This window comes from Triticum aestivum, chromosome 6D (assembly GCF_018294505.1).
Source record: "Triticum aestivum cultivar Chinese Spring chromosome 6D, IWGSC CS RefSeq v2.1, whole genome shotgun sequence".
Classification (NCBI taxonomy): domain Eukaryota; kingdom Viridiplantae; phylum Streptophyta; class Magnoliopsida; order Poales; family Poaceae; genus Triticum; species Triticum aestivum.
The window spans coordinates 5058617-5080290 of record NC_057811.1 but is presented as its reverse complement, the minus strand read 5'-3'; the positions used below and the strand labels follow the sequence as shown (position 1 = coordinate 5080290).

The window sequence follows — 21674 nt, the reverse complement described above, 5'->3', positions numbered from 1 at the left end:
ATGCATCACACTGGCGAAAATAGGCAGAAATATTCAAAAACTGGTAGCCCGGCATGGAAGTTGATTTTTACATTCTAGACAAATATGCTTCAGCAAAATTACCAATTGTAAAGCTAAAAAATAATCTTGAAAAGGAGTGGGGGTGTAGGTATATGGGGGCTTCTGTCACATCTTTCCTGAGAGGCCAAACTAGTTCTCCATGCCACAAGTCATGCGCACGGCCAGCGACCACGAACAGCCTGGAAATGATGTCCGGGAGACTGGATACGGCGATTTGATGTGGCCTGAGAAAGGAATCAAGGCGATATGCGCACCTACGGCGACGGCAGAAGAAAGCTCCGGCTCTTTTGTGGGAAGATTGTGTAATGTGTCGGTGAATTTTGGTTATTCAACCAAGCACGTCTTGTTCAACAAGCTAGGCGGCTCCTATCAGCCCCAAACAACCTGTGTGCTCGGGTTTTGAAACTGAAAAGGTTTCCTCATGGTCAGCGTTAGTACAGGGTTTTCATGGCTAATTCTTTGCAAACCTGGCAGGGTTGTTGTTCATTGCCTTGACCTCGTCAAGAAAACTATTATATGGCTCATCGGCATTGTATGAAACGTAGCATTTGGCACGACCCCTGGATGCCACATCCTATAGCACGTACTCCATTCTGATCGCAAGGTAGATGCCGCCTTTGGCGTGTCGAGGAACTTTTGGATGCTCATGGTGCGTGCAATTTACAAATTCTCCAACAATACTTCCTACTAGTTGACGTTGAGGAGAACCTGAAGATCAAAGCTTCTCCAAGACTCCGCAACGACGTGCTACCTTAGGGGCGGATATGAATGGGGCCTTCACAATCATGAATGCTTATTGGCTGGTGCTAGAACATAATGTAGGCGTTCTGTAGTCGTGGCGAGCAGGGCACAGGCCGGGCGACACTCTTAGAATGTTTTTGCTACTTTGGAAAATAAGCACACTCGGACATGTTAGTTTCTGACACTTCTTTGCTGTGTGTGGCCTCGAACGGGATAACACAATTCATGATTTTTTCTGGTGTCCAAGGGCGCTTGTGCTGTGCCAAGCCATGGTGCGGGTATGGTGCATTCCTGATGTCGTGATGTTTCCCCTCTCTTCTCTGTCTAGCGTATGGCTTCTTGTACAAATCACTCGATGTTTTGTGCTAGAGGCATAACGGCGATTGGGTGTGTTCTTGTGAAGGAAATGTGCAACTTTCCCACTACTCGTGGATTGTAGTTTTCAATCATGTCGTCCTTTCTCAACCACCTTACCAGTGAGATGTGCAACTTCGTCTTGTGCCCCAGCCAACTACCTAGCAGTTGCTGTGCAACTTCAACATCCAAAACCCCGTCATGTCCAGTCAAAATTGAGCTGGCACATTTCTCACATAGGATAGTTTGGACGGGGTGCCAGCAATGAAATTTCCACATCCACAGGAGTCGAAGTTTCACTTCTCATTGGTAGGGTAGTTGCGGGGTGCAAGCAGTAAAAACTGCACATTCGGAGGTAGGAGGAAAATTGCACATCGACCGCTAGGAAGTTTCATTGGTTATTTTAGTAAAAACTAACCTTCAGAAAGCACATAACCGATGAGACGTTCCATTGAACGAAAATCCCCATTCAAAGTGAAAAAAAAACGACATTCTAAAACACAATACTAGTGGCCAATCAAACGGGATTGCTTAAATTGAATTAGCACTTCCAGATTTTCTTGATAGCCAAACGATACAATGTTGGGCAGAGAACTACTAACCATGTTCAGACTGAGAGTAGCTTAAAGATACAGAATAGACAAGACTTTATCGGTGGATCTGAAAAACATAGCCCCGACCCCCGTGTCGCCCGAGCCGGGCGACTCGGGGGAAACCCTAGTCGCCGCAGGCTCGTTCCCCGCCTCCAGCCCACCCCTGCGCCGCCGTCGCCGGAGGGCCGGCCGGCTAAGCCGCGCCGGGCCCTGGGATGGCGACAGCGGGGCCGTTCCTCTCCTCCAACCCTCCCCCCTCCCCCCCCCCCCCCCCCGGCCCAGATCTGGTGCTTGCGGCGGCGGCGGTGGCGGCCTCCACCGGCAGTGCGTGCGTCCCTCCCCGGCGGCTCCGACGTGCTGGCGGCCCTGGTGCACCCCCCCTCCACCCACCCCTGGCTGCAAGTCCCTGCGGCAGCTCCGTCTGGCCCTGGATATGGGGGTCCACTCCGGCTGGTTGTGGTGCTCTCCGGTCGACCCCGGCCGGGCGTGCCCTGCTTTCCCCGTCCCCCCTCCTCCGACCCCCCTCCCTTCGAGCTCCGGGTCGGCCTCCTCGGGAGGCTGCGTTGGAGGCAGCTAGCTGCGCCCGGTGGCGGCGGCTTCTGGCCGCGAGTCCTCCGGATTTTGGTTGTGCGCGAGTTCCCCTCATCTTCCACCCGGCAGGGGCGGCTTCAGCCCGGTGGCCATGGGCCTGCGCCTCCTCCGGTGCTCCTGGCCTGCCGACGCGGCTTCGGACCCGGCGCGCCCCGGGAGCTGCGTTTTCCGGCTCCCTTGGCTCGCTGGTTCTTCAGCATCTCCGTGTCACCACCACCCTGTCGGTACCTTCGTGGGCCATCCATCCCGGTGCATCTTCGCCTCCGGCACGCTTCGGGAGTTGCGTCCCCTTCCGGCCCTTCCGGCTCCCTGGGCACGCGGGTGTCCCTGCTGCTCCAGTCCTGGTGGCCTTGATCTGCGCTCCTTTCCAGATCATGGCTTGTCCGGGGTTCCGGCCACCATCGCATCCCCGCCACCTTTCACTCCGCTCAGCCACGCAACCTTGTCCTCCTTCGTAGCTCGCGCGCCCAGCGGCGTCCGGTGCCTCCTTTGGTGTAGGGTGCGGCTCCCCTTCCCGCAGTCGCTGCTCCGGCGTAGGCCCAACTGCCTCATATCTGATCTGTGCTCCGATGCTTGGGATTGCTCGGAATTTGGCCAGGGCGAAATCCCTGTAGCTTATGCTGGCAGCGGCGACATCTGCGGATGTCGTCTCCTTCTTGAAGGCGCTGCCATGGCCATCTTCTGGGCCCCTCTTCGAGCTTCGTGGGAAACCCTAGGTCCGGTTTTCCGGACTGGATGACGATGGCGTCTCGGTGTCATTCTCCTTCGTGAAGGCACTGTCTTGTTTTGCTCGTGGCGTCCTCGGTGCTAGTTCTGGAGCTGTGGGTAGTTTGTGTTAGGAATAAGCAACTTGTATTCCCATGAGGCCGTAGGCCGATATATATACATGTACAGGTGTGGAACATATGCAGAAAACCCCTTATACAACGGGATAAATACAAAGGGGTACATGACTTATATTATAACTCTAACACCCCCCCCCCCTCTCAAACTCATGGTGGATGAATAACACTGAGTTTGGAGAGATAAAAGCCATGTTGTGCTCTAGTCTGGGCCTTCGTCAGGAAAACCGCCAACTATAACTCGGAAGGCACATACTGAAGAGTAATAACCTGATCCTGCACACCAGCGCGCACATAGAAAGCATCAACACCAATATGCTTGGTGAGCTCATGCTTCACAGGATCGCGCGCAATGCTAATAGCACCTGTACTATCAGATAAGAGCAGTCGGTGTAGTGACAGAAACACCAAAATCCTGAAGTAACCACCGTAACCAAGTCACCTCTGCCGTCAAAAGAGCCATGGCTCGCAACTCAGCCTCAGCACTCAAACAGGAAACTGCAATCTGTTTCTTCGTCTTCCAGGCAATGAGAGAACCGCCAAGAAAAACACAGTAAGTAGAAAGTGAACGGCGATCAGAAGGATCACTAGCCCACGTAGCATCCGAATACGCCTGAAGCTGTAAAGAACTGGGGCTAGGAAAGAATAGACGGTGAGAGATCGTGCCCCGAAGATATCAGAGAACACGAAGGAAATGACTATAGTGAACCGATGTGGGAGCAGAGACAAACTGACTCAGAATATGAACCGGATAAGAGATGTCCGGAGGAGTGACAGCTAGATAGACAAGACGGCCAATGAGATGACGATAACGTGTCGGGTCAGGGAGAGGATCACCATCAGTAGCACGGAGGTGAACACTGAGCTCCATAGGAGTCTCAACAATGCGCTCGTCAGTAAGAGCAGCACGAGCAAGAAGATCCTGGATATACTTTTCCTGGGATATAAAAAAGCCATCAGAGGTAGAAGAGACTTCAATCCCAAGAATGTAGCGAAGAGGTCCAAGATCAGACATAAGAAACTGCTCACTAAGACGGGCCTTTACAAAGGCAATATACTCGGGGTCATCCCCAGTGATGATCATGTCATCAACATAGAGAAGAAGAAGAGTCCGACCACGAGGAGAAAGGTGAATAAACAATGCTGGATCATGAGCACTTGCTGAAAAACCAGCAGTAGTGACCACAGAGGCAAAACGCTCAAACCAGGCGCGAGGGGCTTGCTTAAGGCCATAGAGAGAGCGACGAAGACGACATACCATGCCATCAGGAACAAAATACCCAGGTGGTGGCTGCATGTACACCTCCTCACGCAGCTCACCATTAAGAAAGGCATTCTTAACATCAAGCTGAGATATAGACCAGTGGCGTGCAGAGGCAACAGCAAGAAGTGTACGAACATGGTCATATGGGCCACAGGAGCAAAAGTCTCGTCATAATCACGACCATGCTCCTGCTGAAAACCACGAGCCACAAGACGAGCTTTGTGACGCTCAAGAGAACCATCGGAGCGAGTCTTAACCTTGTAGACCCACTTACAAGTGATGGGACGGACTCCGGGAGGAAGAGAAACAAGATCCCAGGTACCAGTGCGTTCAAGAGCAGCAATCTCCTCTGCCATCGCAAACTGCCATTCAGGATGAACAACAGCCTGACGATAAGAAGTCGGCTCAAGAACAGCAGCACCAGCGGTGGGAAATCCAAAGCGATCAACAGGCGGACGAGGACGAGAACGCAAGCCATAAGTAGGCTGAGAGGAAGAGGACGACTCATCCAATGAGGCATCCACAGGTCGTGAACGACGAGTGTAATGCTGAGGAAAAGATGGAACAATAGAAGGAGGAATTGCCAAGGTAGAATCGGGGGGTGGCGACGAAGAAGTCACCGGAGATGAAGGTGTAGAATCCGGTGACATGCTAGGCGAGGAGACCGGAGAAGATGGTGGCTGCAAATCGACTAGAGGTGGAGAAGCAGAGGGAGTGGAACGAATAGGCACAGGCGCGACGGGGGTGATAGGTGAGTCAGGAAAAGTGAGGGAAGAGATATCCTCCACTGAAAAAATCGAGGAAGATGGGCGTGGGTAGAAGGGACGAGACTCATCAAAAGTCACGTCTCGAGAGATACGCATCCGACGACCGATAAGATCCCAACAACGATAGCCCTTATGCTCATCACTGCAGCATAAGAAGACACACTCAACAGACTGAGCGGTCAGTTTGGTGCATTCGCGAGGGGCAAGAAGAACATAGCAAACACAACCAAACAAGCGAAGCATCGAATAATCGGGAGAACGATCAAAAAGACGCTCGAAAGGAACACCACCCTGTAGAGCAGCGGAAGGCTGTATATTGATAAGATAGGTGGAGGTGGAGACGGCCTCAGCCCAAAAATGAGGCGGGAGAGAGGCAGCAATCATCAATGTACGAGCCGTCTCAAGAAGATGTCGATGCTTTCGCTCAGCCACACCATTCTGAGCATGAGCACCAGGACAAGACAATTGAGAGAGAGTTCCTTGCTCTCCAAGAACACCACGCAACATCTTTGAGATATACTCGCCAGCGGAGTTAGCACGAAAAACACGAATGGGTGAAGAGAACTGAGTATGAACCATGGCAGCAAAACGCTTATAAATAGACAACACCTCACTACGAGAAGTCATGAAATAAAGCCATGTGTAACGAGAGAAATCATCTATGAAAATAATATAGTATTTATGACCACCTTTCGAAGGGAAAGGAGCCGGACCCCATACATGAGAATGGACTAAATCGAAAGGACGCTTAGACACTGACTCACTATGTGAATATGGTAACTGAATCTGCTTGCCAAGACGACAACCCTAACACTCTAAAGAGACATCTCCTGAGACAGACCCCAGAAGACCTCGACGAACTAAAGACGACAACCGAGAACCACACAGATGACCCAGTCGATGATGCCACTGCTTGAAGGAACCAGTAACAGAGGCGACAGAAGCGGAGGAACTGGCGATGGAGGTGGCAGCGGAAGGAACATGAAGCCAGTCCAACTCCCAAAGACCCTGAGAATCACGGCGGCGAGGGCCAGCCCCAACCAGAGTGTGTGTGCGATGGTCCTGGATAGAACAAGAGTCAACGTCAAGGATGACATGACAACCAGAATCAGTAAGTTGACCAGCAGAAAACAGATTCATAGTAAGTCGAGGAACATGAGCAACATCAGGAACAGAATAAGAAGGAGTGGAAAGATTGCCTCTACTAGCAACAGAAAGTGGAGTACCATCAGCAGTGAAGACATGAACAGGAGAATCCAGCAATCGAAGAGAGGACAAAGTGGAAGAATGAGAAGACATATGAAAAGAAGCTCCAGAGTCCAGAACCCATGGGGATGTACCTGACTGTGTAGAGGGCGGTTGCTCAGTGCGGGAAGCATCAGTCACAGAACCAGCAGTACCCGTCGAGGAAGAACCTGAAGCCGCGAGCAGACGCTTAAGTCTCAGAATATCCTGCTCAGTCAAAGCAATGGCTGAAGCTGTCGAGGAAGATGACGAAGTCCCTGAGGATGATGATCGCGCCTTGCGCAGGTGTTTCCGCTTTGTGTAGCACTGGGACTCAATATGACCATCATTGTTGCAGTAGTCACAATGTGGACGGGGGCGACCTGAGCCCCCAGAAGGAGTGGGCAAGAGCGGCGGAGCACTCGAGCGAGAAGGGGTCGGTGCAGCAGGTGGAGTGGAAGAAGCCTGAGTAGCGAGCACAGAGGGAACCTCCAGCAAACCAGCACCACGTAAGCGAGTCTCCTCAGCACGAATCTCTGAAAGCGCCTCCATGAGAGAAATACGGCCACGAGCAAACAACTGAGCACGCCGGGGCTCAAACTCCTTACGGAGCCGAGACAGGAACTCGTAGACGCGATGAAACTCCAACTTGGCCTGGACAGCCTGGCAACAGGGACAAGTACGACAACCAGCACTGCGGAGAGAATCAAGCTGGCGCTAGATAGCAGAACTCTGTGCATAGAAGTCATCAACAGTAGAGTCACCCTGCTGAAGAGCATGCTCCTGACGAACCATAGAAAGGTATAAGGCATCACCAGAGGGCTCATAGCGCTGACGAAGACAGGTCCACATCTGAAAGACAGTAGGAAGACCCAGAAACTCAGAAGCAAACTGAGGCAGAACACTAGCAGTAAGAACAGCTGCAGCACGAGAATCATCATCAAGCCACTGGGTGTAAACAGACAGAGCACCATGATACGTCTGAAGAGCCTCCTCATAAGCCAAAACCCTCTCATCATAAGCACGATCAGCAGCCTCATCGGCAAGCTTAGCCGCATCCTTGGCGGCCTGATTAGCATCCGTAGGAAGAACCAGTGGAGTCGGCGGAGTAGGGGCAACCGGAGGAACCGGACGTGACGGACAGCAGACCTCGCCAGAAAGAACACCCCAGAGACGGATGCCACGCATGTGAATGCGCATAAAGCCAGTGAACTCGGTGTAATTAGTACCATCAAAGATCACCGGACAGCGAGGGACAGCAACATAGCCCGATGCAGCAGACATTTTTTTTCAGCAGAATCTGACGAGAGAGCTTCCAATCGGGACGGGATCCGGGAGCGGCAGGCAAGCGATCGGCTGGGATCGAGACGGCAACTGCGAGCGGGACTAGGACGATCGGGCCAGGGAGCGAGGCCGGTTGGGGCTTCGAGCGGGAGCAGCTTCGATCGGGAGCAGTGCAAGCCGGACTCGATCGAACCAATCGGAAGACTCCAGGAGATCGCTTCGATCCTGATCGGGAGATCAGGGCTTTCAAGCGGGAGCAGCTTCGAGCCGGAGTAAGACGAGCCGGACTCGATCGATCAGATCGGGAGATCACTCCAGGAGATCAAGGCCGGCGCCTTCGATCGGGGAGGAGAGACGGATCAATAGCACGAGTTGCAGTGTGCAAAAAAATTGACCTAGCTCTAATACCATGTTAGGAATAAGCAACTTGTATTCCCATGAAGCCATAGGCCGATATATATACATGTACAGGTGTGGAACATATGCAGAAAACCCCTTATACAACAGGATAAATACAAAGGGGTACATAACTTATATTATAACTCTAACAGTTTGGTTGTTAGTTGGATAGCTTCTCTGGTAGGAGAGTTTATATGTGTTCTTCTTTGCTTGGGTCAAGCATCTTTCATCTTTCCACTTTGGGCTTCACGCTCCTTCGCGTTCGTGTCATGTGTTGTACCACCACCTCATGTCCTTATTCTATTTTTTTCTATCAATGAAATGATACGCATGCTATGTGTATTCCCCCAAAAAAAAAGATACAGAATAAAGTCAACTAATATCAGCATGCGTTTCAGAATTAGAACACATTAGTTAGCTGAAACACTTTCAGCAGCTGTGAGATCATGGTTCATATTTATCTGCATCATTCACCAACCTTGATACCTCGTCTTCTGAAATGATCTGAAAGAGAGATAACTTGGACATAAAAAAAAGTGCCAAATTTCGAAGAAATGCACAGCTGCAGCTGGCAACACATTCGCAAAATAGTACATATAATTTACCTCGCAAGAATTGTCAGCTTCTTCAGGACACCATATCTTCTTCAGAGCTGTTGCAATTTTCAGTGAGCCCCAACCCTCAGTGTCGATGCCAGACACCACCTTAATTACAGCAGCTAAAAAGTCCAATTCATCAGACTTCTCTTCCTCAAGAGAATCACACTCAAACAAGGCGTAAGACGTTATAATAATTGGCTGATCGAGCTGGATACAAAAAAGATTGTTTCATCACTAAAGCAAAGATGCAAAGGATAATTTTCCTATGGAAGTTGCGTAAAAACATGAAGGATTCTAAATTCATAGCAGACAAGCTCTCATGCAGTGTAACACTAAATGACAGGGGGCTATAAAGCAAAAAGGCATGGCAACTAATTAACTCACCATCTCAGGGTTTACATAATCACAGTCATAACGACTCAACACTTGTTTCAGTCCATAACTCATCGGGAGGCGTTCATCTTCAGTCAGATCAAATTTTTCTCTAGGCACCAAACTTGGCATCCAAATATGTACGCCCCACATTAACTCCATCACAGCTGGACTATATACGCAGGTTATTTTCTGAAAAAAGACAGAAAAAGCGGTGATCAAATTTGTTAAAAATATGGGCAAACCAGGAGATTATACTAACCAGGCTTTCTTCAATGATTTTTTTATATTCCGGCTTTCCAACAGCAATTCTCTGCCCGGGGAAGTGGCACTTCATGATCATCTCAGTAAGACTTTCATTAACACCGGTGTTTTGATTAATGGCGCTTGACTTGTCTTCAAAAGTTCGAAAGTTTCGCAGCCAAACAACCTGGTAAGGAAACAAACAAGGATGAGCCAGTTAAGGGGCAAGAAGAAACAATTAATAAATTATCATGACATGGCTCTGACTTCAAGTCCCTTCTTCTTCTTCATCAAATGCTCCTGTAGTTCAGGTGTATTCTACTAATATAATGCGATATTCTTTTACCACAGATTACAGCCTTACTCTTCAGTACGTAGTGCCAGCATATCAAGTATGAATCATGCTAGCTAGCAGTTACATTTCAGTTTGGTGCATATTAACTAATACCCCCACGTTACGTTAAGCTGCTTGCACTAATTCACTAAAAATCTCGTTACACCCACGCTGGCCATTTAGCAAAAAGTTGTTTTTGGGTGTCCATTCATTCACGAACAGGCTACATGCTTTACAAACTTGTGTTAGCCTCTTATCCAGACGGCAATGAACAGTGTGTGTGTTCTCCTCGGAGGAAAAAAAATAAAATAAACAGATAAACACGAAATAATGATTGGTGCAAGATATTAGTACTACTATAATTGATTTGGCACGGAGCAACATAAGGAAATAGCAACCAGAAGAATGGAACCGAAGGAAAGGAGAAGGCACTAACACTCTTTGCCGTCCCAATCAGAATGAAGCGAGTCCATATTTCCTGGAGGAGACAAGGACAACACAGAAAATAAGGTACTTGACATAGACGGCAAGAGAAAGCAAGCACACATCAATAACCAAGGATGAACATAGCACCTCCAGGGCATTTGGTTTTTCAATGACCTCCGCAACAAAATTGAAAATTGCGAAGCCAGAGGGCGTCTCAAACAGCAGCAGCATCAGACGATCATCTACAAACCAGAAATAAAGAAAGGTTAAACAACCCTGATAGCCAAGAAAAAGGTACTCGTATAGAATTCAGATATCAAGCGTGAAGCCATCCCAAGGGGCTGTTATACCGTATAGGCGTATAGGTGGGCAACTAGGAATACCCACCAGATTGAGTGCCTATAATACCAAAAATATGGCCTGTTTTACATGCCATTTTCAATCGGAGGCGCCTGAGAGGGGATGGGAGAAACAACGAATCCCAGTCGGGTGGGCCAAAATCACCCAAATCACCAGTATCCACACTGCCTAAACATCATCCAACCACGCCTCCGAACATAAACTAACTTGACGAGCACGAATCTGTGGACTCGGACCCAAATTGGGTGAAGGCGGAAAATGCGCCCCCAAATCTCACCCAGACCCAGAGTGGCTCACCCATCATGAAGGAAGAACGTAGTTGTTTGGCTATAGCCGGCGGAGGAGGAGCATCGAGATCGAAGCTGCGTGGCCGCCTCGTCGCCGGAGAACGGGCGGACCCGATCCGTTGGTCCATCACTGGAGGCGGTGATATGCCCTAGTTGCCGCTTGAGGTTTGCGGCCACGCTTGGATTTGGATTTTAGCGAGTCGATGAGAAGATGTAAAAGAGCCGCCGTGCCCACGAAACTGTCGTTTGGGCACTTGAGGCAAAGAAAAAAAGAAGATCTAGCGTTGGATGTGAAACACATATCTTGAAGCAGAGGCGGAAGACACGTCAGCCACACGGACTCAACCATTTTTTTTCAAGAAAACTTTCAATCTATTCATCATCAATCACGACAGTACAACGAATGCCGAAATAATAAAAATCACATCCAGATCCGTTGACCATCTAGCGACGACTACAAGCATTATAGCAAGCCGAAGACACGCCGCCGGCATCGGCCCTCCCTCCTTGGAGCCGGGCAAAACTTGCTGCAGTACATAGTCCGGAAGTCGTCATGCTAAGGCCCTATAGGACCAGCTCAGCAAAACAGCAACCACCGTCATTGAAGAGACGTTTATAGATCGTAAGGATACAACCTGTAGATACACGAACACACACAAACAAAGACCGGATCCACGTGGATCCACCAAAGACAAACGCCGGCCGAATCCCACGAGATCCGTCAGAGAAAAAACTCCATATGCCCTCTAATAACACTAGAAACATCACCGGAACGGGGGCTAGGCAGAGGTAATCTTATTCAATCTTCAGTGAGTCGCTGCCGCCTGATCTCTCCAAACAGGAAAAAATCCCTAATAAAAACTCAAAAAAGCATCTACAAACGAAGCCCTCCCGCCGGCAAGGGCTGAGATCCACCATGCCTCCTTGACCGTAAGGCCATAGGAGACGAGGTAGACCGGCGCCGGCACCGACGGGAGGCAGGGGGAACCCTAGCCGTGGCTGGGAACGAGGGTTCTTTCCCTTGCGGCTGGGAACCATTACGCCCGTGGACTCCTCCACTTGTTTGGGGATAAAAATGATAAATCGGCGGTTGAGCAAATCATCAAAGCAGAGACGAAGCATCCATCCATCCAAAGCAGAGACGAATCATCCGTCCATCCAAGGTCAATGTTGAATTCTGAAACTCTACTCTCATGGTTTTGCAGATCCATCTATCCATTCATGGAACCATGGGAGGAAAAGGGAAAAAGAAACGCATGGAGAAATCAGGAAAGAATCAAAACCAAATTGTGCAAGGACGGGTGCATAAAAATAGGTGTGGAGATTACAAGGAAGGAAGGATGAGGATGAATTGCCGACCTGGACTGGATCAAAGGGAGGAGGGATGAACTCAACTCCTTGCCCAAGCCCCACCCCCTCTCCTCACACACGGACCCCGCATGCTGATGGATGACTATTGCTAGTACATATGGAGATGGTCTTTGAAGGAATCATGGTGTAGAGAAAAGAAGGACGAGGCCATGGTGCCATGGATTAGTGAGGTGGCACAAGCCAAACCATTGATGGCTGGTTGGGTTTTTTTAGTCAAATGATGGCTGGCTGGTGGGCATCCCTAGCAGGGGCGGATCTACAAGGTGGACAGGGTGGGTCACGCCCCTTGTAATATAGGAGATTTTTTTAATGAAAGGGATTTCTCCCCCACTTTCATTCACTAAACTAGAATATTTTGCTACCACCAAAACACCTCCAAACCACCTGCTAAGTTTTCAACACCACGAGAATATGCTCGAACTCTCACTATGCATTTTTCACCTTACTCTCCATCTGGAGGATGGCACCCAAATAAAACATGGCAGCAGCACACAAAATACAAAACTGTAGGGAAATGTTGCATGGAAAACAAAAAAAAATTTACGCACACATAAGATCTATCCATGAAGATCGCTAAGTGGAAGCATTTACATACCCTTGTAGATCGCTAAGTGGAAGCATTTATCAACGCGGTTGATATAGTCGTACACCTTCACGACCCGTTCTGATCAAGCACCAAACGTACGGCACCTTTGTGTTCAGCACACGTTCATCTTGATGACGTCCTCGCCTTCCTTATCCAGCAAGAGGGGTGAAGTAGTAGGTGAGTTCCGGCAACACGACGGCGTGGTGACGGTGTTAGTGAAACTATTTCCGCAGGGCTTTGTGAAACGCAACAGATTAGAGCGGAGGATGAACTAGAGGGAGAGGGGGCACCGGCACACGGCTTGGTGAATCGTGGTGTGTTCTAGGGGATAGCCTTGCTCCTCTATTTATATGTTGAGCCCCGGGGTCGTTACATGGAGAACGAGCCTCCTCAAAGTCGGTTTGGAACGCAAGGAAGAGTCCTTCTCGGATTCCAGCGTCTGGCCCCTGACGCCACAGTCCTCGGCGTCTGGCCGAGACGCCATGGTCCTTGGCGTCTGGCACCTGACCTCTGCAAAACTTCCTTTTGTACCGACCTAAAGCCTCGTGGACCTTACCCCTTGGCCCAACCAGTGTCCTCACATATGTAAATTTCTGGAAACATCTGAAGAAACCCTTCCAGTGAATTCCGGAACCCTCTTGGAGACCAAACACTATCATCCTATATATCAATCTTTACCTCCGGACCATTTCGGACCTCCTCGTCATGTCCATGTTCTCATCTGGGACTCCGAAAAAACATTCGGTCACCAACATGCATAACTCATACAATACTATATCGTCAACGAATGTTAAGTGTGCGGACCCTACGGGTTCGAGAATGATGTAGACATGACCAAGACGCTTCTCCGGTCAATAACCAATAGCGGGACCTCGATTCCCATATTGGTTCCTACATATTCTACGAAGATCTTTATCGGTCAAACATTTATGACACCATACGTAGTTCCTTTTGTCCATCGGTATGTTACTTGCCCGAGATTTGATCGTCGGTATCTCCATACCTAGTTCAATCTCGTTACTGGTAAGTCTCTTTACTTGTTCCATAATACATCGTCTTGTAACTAACTCCTTAGTCACTTTGCTTGCAAGCTTCTTGTGATGTTGTATTACCGAGAGGGCCCAGGGATACCTCCCCGTCATACGGAGTGACAAATCCCAATCTCGATTCACGCCAACTCAATAGACACCTTCGGAGATACCTGTAGGGCACCTTTATGATCACCCAGTTATGAAGTGACTTTTGATAGCGCACAAGGTATTCCTCTGGTATCAAGAAGATGCATGATCTCATGGTCGAAGGAACATGTATTTGACATTAAGAAAGTAGTAGAAATAAACTGAATGATCATAAGCTATGCTAACGGATGAGTCTTGTCCATCACATCATTCTCCTAATGATGTGATCCCGTTATCAAGTGACAACTCATGTCTATGGTCAGGAAACCTTAACCATCTTTTGATCAACGAGCTAGTCTAGTAGAGGCTTACTAGGGACTTAGTATTTGTTTATGTATTCACACATGTATTTAAGTTTCCGATCAATACAGTTATAGCATGAATAATAAACCTTCATCATGATTAGGGAAATATAATAATAACCACTTTATTATTGCCTCTAGGGCATATTTCCAACAAAAACACCATCAACTCAACATTGAGACTGCTGAAAAGTAAATGTACCAAGCACTAACACTTCGATGACCCAAATAGGACAATCTGAAGCATCCCAGTCTCCTCCTTTTTCTTCCTCCATCAGCCACCCTCCAATCATGGGATCCAAGATGACCAACTACACCTTGCAAAGAAGATCTCAATGGCTACTCGGTCCAGAAATTTTCTGCATTGTCGCATCCCCATTTTTGTGTCCTCCCTCACGTGCAACATACTCCAATCATTAATCTAACAATACACCCTAAACAACACATTGCTATGGCTCACTAGGCCATTTCTTTTGGAAACAAGCCAGATTATGTGCTTTCGAGATGCTCCAAATTATGGCAGCAACCCCCACACAAAATAAATGCTTTTTCTCATAAGCAATTCCTTTCAGCAACACATTGAAGCAAGTACTAACATAAAAAAATCACAAGAAATCCCTAAACTGCAACTCACTATATTCCAAATGTACCTAGCTAAAGGACATTGTAGAAAATAAAAGATGATCAATAGACTCCTTGTTCCCACAGAAGAGACATTAGGTTCACATTTTCCCCCATGGTGTAACAAGACATCTCTAGTCAGAACACTCTTTTTCAAGACTAGCCAAAGGAATATTTTAATCCTATGAGGGATTTTGACCTTCCAAAGGACATTTTCCCCCTATCTGCATTGTAGAGTAGAATGATTTCACACTGGGGATCGAGACAGGTACCGATCTCGGTGGGGTTTTCCTTATTCCCTCAAGGAGGCTAGAAGGCAAGATAATTTTTCATCATCCTCACTAAGTGAAAAACTGCTACAGTGAAACACCAACTATTGCCACAGGTCTTGTTTTTCTCCAACCAAAGCTCTTCTAAAACTTAAAGAAGAAAGGTTGCAAGATAAAGCTTCATATACAGTGATACGATGATTTCGGGAGATGTGATATTGTCTGGGAAAGGTTATAGCAAGGCTATCCTTACCCAACCACCTATCTTCCCAAAATCAAGTTTTTTTTCCATGCCCCACAAAAATTTGTAGCAAGGCAAACGGACATCTTTATTTTTCTGGAGAACTGGCCAAAAATGTGAATCTCTTTCTCTAAGTTGAACCTGGCCTAAGGTTGAACCACTAACATACTTGCCCCAGAATATCTTTTGCCACAACCCCTCCACATTAAATAGTTTCCACAACCATTTAGCGAGAAAGGCAATATTCATGAGATCCAGGCCCAGCACCCCAAACCCCCTAAACCCTTGGTTCTGCATACATAACTCCAACAGCCAAATGATATTTCTGCTTCTCCTTCCGCACACTCCATAGGAAACTAGCCCTGGGTCTGTCATACCTTTTTTTATTCCTTTTGGTAGACCATAAAAAGAGATCATGAATATGGTCAAACTAGTTAAGGAGGAAATAATAAGTGAGGTTATCCCAACTATATTAAGAAACCTCCCTAACCAGCCTCCCATTGTTTTTTCCATTTTCCCCACAGAAGGATTCTAATGACTATTTTTTAATCTCTTCTCATCAATAGGTAGCCGCAAATACTTTATAGGTAAAACTCCTCTGCCACATGTTATAGTTTGTTCACAATTTTTTATTCTAGCATCTTCCATCCCAACACAAATCACATCACTCTTATGAAAATTAATCTTGAAACTAGGCATAAGTTCAAACAACCCTAGAATCCTTTTCACATGTGCGGCTTATTCCAATTCATCTTGGAAAAGAGGGATTGTGTCATATGCATATTGCAAAATGGCAACATCGCCTTCCTTTTGATGTTTGGCAAGACCAGTTAGTAACCCTTGCTCTATAGCTATACCAAACAAGATAGCCAAAACATGCACACCAAGATTAAAATGTATACGAGACACTGGATCTCCCTGCCTCAAATCTTGACGTGTTCTAAAATAAGGACCAATTTCCCTGTTTACGTTTACATAAGCTCTTCCACCAGTTATAGTTTTCATAATCCAGTCATTCCTTTTGTCAGAGATTTTTTCCATTTTAAGGGTTTTAAGTAGAAAATGTCGTTTGACCTTGTCAAAGGCTTTTTCAAAATCAATCTTAAATAGAACCCCTAGAGCTTTCGTTTTGTGTAAAGTATTCAATGATTCATGTAGTATTAGGACCCCTTCTAAAATGTATGTACGATTTAGAAAAGCTGTTTGTGATGCTCTAGCAACCCCCTTAATAGTTGCAATCAATCTACTTACCAAAATCTCGGTAATTTTTTTGAAAAATCATGCAAAGCAAGAAAATAGGCCTGTAGTTTTGTATTCTATCAGAATCACTCCCTTTTGGTAGAAGAGAAATGACCCCATAAGTCAATCTATCCAAATCCAGATTATAATCATAGAATTCCTTCAAAAGGGCCAATAAATCCATCTTCACCAAATTCCAAAAGTGTTGATAAATTCTATATTAAATCCATCTGGGCCAGCACCTTTATACTTTTCCATCTCCAAAACAACCTCTTTCATTTCTTCAAGAGAGAATTTCCTGGTGAGCAATTTCTGCTCAGCCTCAATTAAAGTTTCCACTCCTAAGTGGTCTACTGTTAACTTAGAGATCTCAGCTGGCTCACCAAATGGGTTTTTATAAAAAATCACGTAATATATGTCTTGAGATTCACTTGAACCTCAACCACCCCTTCATCCTGCACGAATCAAGTGATTATGTTTTTCCTATGTCTCCTGCTGGCTTTTGCATGGTATTATTTAGTGTTAGGGCCACACTATCAAAAAAATCTTCTCATGCGACCTTTGTAGCCATTTCATTTCCTATTCTTTTACAATAATCATAAATTTATCCCAACACTCTTTTTTATATAACATATCTTTATCATTCAAACAAGAAACCTTTTCCATCATGTCCAGTCTATCCATCTCCTCAACCAGATGTTTCTCATGTTTCCTATACTAATTCCACATTCCAATTCCAACTTCTAAAAAAATTCTAAGCTCTCCCATTATATTTTGCCTTTTATCTACAAGGGATACTATAGGAGATAGAACTATGAAAAAAAATCCCAACACATGTTGATGATGATAGCAGGCTTGCATCAGTTTTAAAGGGAATGATTAACTATCACAATTTTCTCGCGGCTTTTACAACTGTTCTACCGAGTTCTTCTTTTTTTAGCGCACTTTCCAAGTCAGTCGAGTTATTTAGGTTACTTTGAGCGTGTCAAAGTAAGTTGATTTCCTAGTCAGTCGAATTATTCTTGTTGTTCTAGCATTTGTTATTTATGTTGCTAATGTTCAAGCCTTCTTTGATGTTGATGTGCTTGGACAGTCTCTTTTCTCTTATTTCACAAGAATAACAAGCAAATACTATATGGTAGCTAGCATTTACAAGCAATCGGATCTGGCAACATATCCATCCAGGGGCAAAGAAGGACAAACTGTTTGTGTGATCAACAAGTCCTTTCTTTAGATAATCAACTAAAAACATTTTGGTTTCATTGCATCTTTCAAAGACATACAATCTGAGGCATACACGTACATGTAATGCAGTAGTGTCTCAAAAAGCTAGATACACATTAAAGTAATCTCAACTTGCACAAGTTGTGATTAAGGAGGGTGTTAACACACATATATGGCATGAGTCAAGAAGATCTCTCAAGCCTCATAAGTCATGCATCCAATATGAATAGCAAAAATATGTTATAATTTAGGTTTGGGATTGATTGGTTATAACCTTCTTTGTTTCCTCTCTGTATCTCTCTAGTATTTGATGGTTGTAACAAACATTGTATGCGTGATTGGGATAAGCGCTGAACTACCAGTAAAACCCCACGCGGTCTATTACTGGAGATGATAGAAAGGGGGTCCAAAATAAGGATACACAACTATAGTAAATAACCTTAGGAATATATATGGTTTAGTTCCACATCCATTGTGGGAGGAGGCAAGGCACGACATATAAGTGTGGGGTTGACCCCTCCCATCACCCTAGTATTTTGGGGAGAGAGGGCCCAAGGCCTCTTATAAGCATGTGTTGCTCTCTAGTTGGGTCTGTTGGTGGGCTGAGATGCTCTTCTAGTGGGCCCATGACGCACGTGGGTCGGTCTCACTGGTTAGCAAATCCGGGTTTGCGTAACTCATGGTATGGCCATGCAGGTGCCCGAAAATAATATTGGATGGACTCACGAGTGGTCAGCTAGAAAAGATTATGTATGGTGCCAGTTCTATTCTAGTGGGGCTAGATCACATAAATGGACATTAATTAGTCTAATTTAATGAAGGTTTTACTAGTTATCAGTGTTGTTATTTGACGCATCCATCACTGCGGGTGGTCGGTCATGGTTGGTGGGATGGAACATTGGTGTCAGGAGGCCCATGGTGATTGTTTGGGGGGGGGGGGGGATTTGTTGGAGTAGTACTTGAAAAATGAGACATGGGATCATAGTTTCGTGTTCAGATTGGGCCGAAAAGGTTGTGTGCAAAGACATTCCCTATTTGTTGGGTGTAATCCCACATCGGTTGTGGGGGGAAATTAGTCAGTGACCTCTGATCATCGACCCGACTTGTCACATGGGCTGCATATGTTGTAGTAGCAAATAATTCAGCTGGTCAAAACTTTTTTGTTTTGAGAAAAAGCATGTTATTTAGTTAACAAGAGGCGCCAAGTTTAAATATCCAATTCAGGATGTGACACCCGAATACACGGCTTCACAACTCACCATGTTATTCGAAATCGGCAGCAGGCAGGTGAACCGACCCAGTATATCTAAATTAGACCTTCATATAGGCTAAACTACCATTGGAAGATGAATAAAATCAACCATGCTAGTCCTACATCATCTTCAGCAAGCCATCAAACCCATATAGAAGCCTTTTGATTACACCTTTCTCTTGATTCTTGACACTCAATCAAGAGCTCGAGGGATAAACTCTTCTTATGTAACTTTCTATCATTAAGGTCAGGTTGTCTTTGAGTCATACACGATTGCACACCACATATAATTTCAACATTCCACATCTTTCAAGGAAGAGTGCAGTAACTTGCAGGGTTATCAACCCTCAGGATTCCTACCGTTTCCATACAATTTAAAGATATCAAAGAATAGCCAGCCAACATTCCCATCTTTGGGGCATTCCTTCCTTTCTGCAACACTTCGGGATTCTCTCCTGTCCTGGATCCAACGAACACATTCGGAAACAAAGAAACCAAAATCTAGGAGGTATGTTCAGTAGGGGGTAGCTTAAGGCCAACTTTCTTATAAGCCTGTGATATGTTCTTCTGAGATATTTGGAAGTGAACATTGCAGAGGGCAGGAACTGATGCTTTTATGATGGGCAATCTGTGCACCACTCTTGATGATATGTTCGCAGGCCTTACGCAGGACCTGATTGGGATCAGAGAGGATGTGCAAGTAGTAGTAATTGGACATGGCCATCGCCGGCGCTTTGCACCCCGTGAACGCACACTTCTTCCTCTTGGCACCACCGCTGGCCCAGGCTTGGACTCTGAGCCACGGCTGAAAGCGGCTACTCAGCCCGGAGCGGACTGCAGCCGAGCTCCCAGATGTATTACCAATGCCGTGGCCACACCTCATCTGCGATCGGCTAGTGCAGCCAGCTATACACGCCAAGGAGTCAGCACCATGTGGCACTGACTTTGTCCTTCCAAAACTGCGAAACTAAAGATCTAAGAGCACTAGTAGAAAAAGGGTCATCTGTCCCGGTTGGTAAAGGCCTTTTGTCCGGGTTTTTGAACCGGGACTAAAGGGTCGTTACTAATGCCCTAGCCCTTAACTTATTTATTTTATTTTATTTTGTTTCTAATTACTTATTTATTTTACTTTATGATAATTCTTTTTGCTATTAAAGTTTCTAACAAAAAAAGTTCTTTATGAAAATTCTTTTTTCCTATCAATGATTTTGAACAGAAAATACTTCGATAATTTTAGTTGCATCAATTTTATATAATTTTAGTTTCAATAATACTAGAGGTTGCTTATAATGTTTTGAACAGAAAATACTTTGATAATTTTAGTTTCATAAATTTTATTTATGTTATTAAAGTTTATTTTATTTTGTTTCTACATATATATTTTAAAGTTTATATTATTTTGTTTCTAATTACTTATTTATTTTATTTGTTATTTTTCATGCACCATTTTTCATGCATTTACTGTTTATTTTGACCTATAAGACCCTAAAATTGAAAAGCATTTCAAATGAACTCTGAAAAGGTTGAGAGTTTGCATGGTATCATCATTTCATCCACATAGCATGTGCAAGAAAGTTGAGAGGGTTACGGCAAAAACTGGATGCACTTCGTGTACAAAACGGACAATCTCTTTCGAAGTATCAGGATTTCATACGGAAACTCGTCTGTTACAAAGGGATTTCATTTTTTAAACTTATTTGAACTCCTGACTTTTTGTGTGTTCAAAATGCACCATTCAAAGCCACATCATCAATTTTCAACCCTTTCTCACTTCATTTGTTATTTTTCATGCATTTATTGATTATTTTGAGCTATAAGACCCTGAAATTGAAAAGCATTTCAAATGAACTCTGAAAAGGTTGAAAGTTGGCATGGTATCATCATTTCATCCACATAGCATGTGCAAGAAAGTTGAGAGGGTTACGAAAAAAACTAGATGCACTTCGTGTACAAAATGGACAATGGTATCATACTCGTCTGTTACAAAGTTGGCATGGTATCATCATAATAGTTGCGGGAGAAAGTATTCACTTTTTCTTCGCTTGTGTCATTTGCTTATTGCGCCGTAACCATGGATAATCTTCATCGTTTATTAGGATGCTTGGGTCAGCCTTGACTTTGAAGGGAGGAATTTCATGAAAATTTTCATAATCTTCAGACATGTCTGTCTTGCCCTCCACTCCCACGATGTCCCTTTTTCCTGAAAGAACTATGTGGCGCTTTGGCTCATCGTATGATGTATTTGCTTCCTTATCTTTTCTTTTTCTCGGTTTGGTAGACATGTCCTTCACATAGATAACCTGTGCCACATCATTGGCTAGGACGAACGGTTCGTCAGTGTACCCAAGATTTTTCAGATCCACTGTTGTCATTCCGTACTGTGGGTCTACCTGTACCCCGCCTCCTGACAGATTGACCCATTTGCACTTAAACAAAGGGACCTTAAAATCATGTCCTTAGTCAAGTTCCCATATGTCCACTATGTAACCATAATATGTGTCCTTTCCCCTCTCGGTTGCTGCATCAAAGCGGACACCGCTGTTTTGGTTGGTGCTTTTTTGATCTTGGGCGATCGTGTAAAATGTATTCCCATTTATCTCGTATCCTTTGTAAGTCAATAAAGTCAAAGATGGTCCCCTGGACAACGAGTA

At 45.7% G+C, this 21674-nt stretch overlaps 1 protein-coding gene and 1 long non-coding RNA gene across 2 annotated transcripts; both read right to left on the bottom strand.

Annotated features, from left to right (window-relative positions):
- Window positions 1–8176: 8176 nt before the first annotated feature.
- Window positions 8177–10956, bottom strand: LOC123140693 (nucleolar protein 58). The gene is made up of 7 exons (XM_044559979.1): window positions 10751–10956; window positions 10241–10335; window positions 10104–10145; window positions 9353–9520; window positions 9103–9282; window positions 8725–8925; window positions 8177–8623 (listed from the first exon to the last, which is right to left on the bottom strand). The coding sequence occupies exons 1-7, from the start codon at window positions 10866–10868 to the stop codon at window positions 8564–8566; spliced, it is 864 nt and encodes a 287-aa protein (XP_044415914.1). The 5' UTR covers window positions 10869–10956; the 3' UTR covers window positions 8177–8563.
- Window positions 10957–11530: 574 nt separating this feature from the next.
- Window positions 11531–12178, bottom strand: LOC123141238 (uncharacterized). The gene is made up of 2 exons (XR_006470212.1): window positions 12100–12178; window positions 11531–11951 (listed from the first exon to the last, which is right to left on the bottom strand). It is a non-coding gene; the product is annotated as an uncharacterized lncRNA (long non-coding RNA).
- Window positions 12179–21674: the final 9496 nt, after the last annotated feature.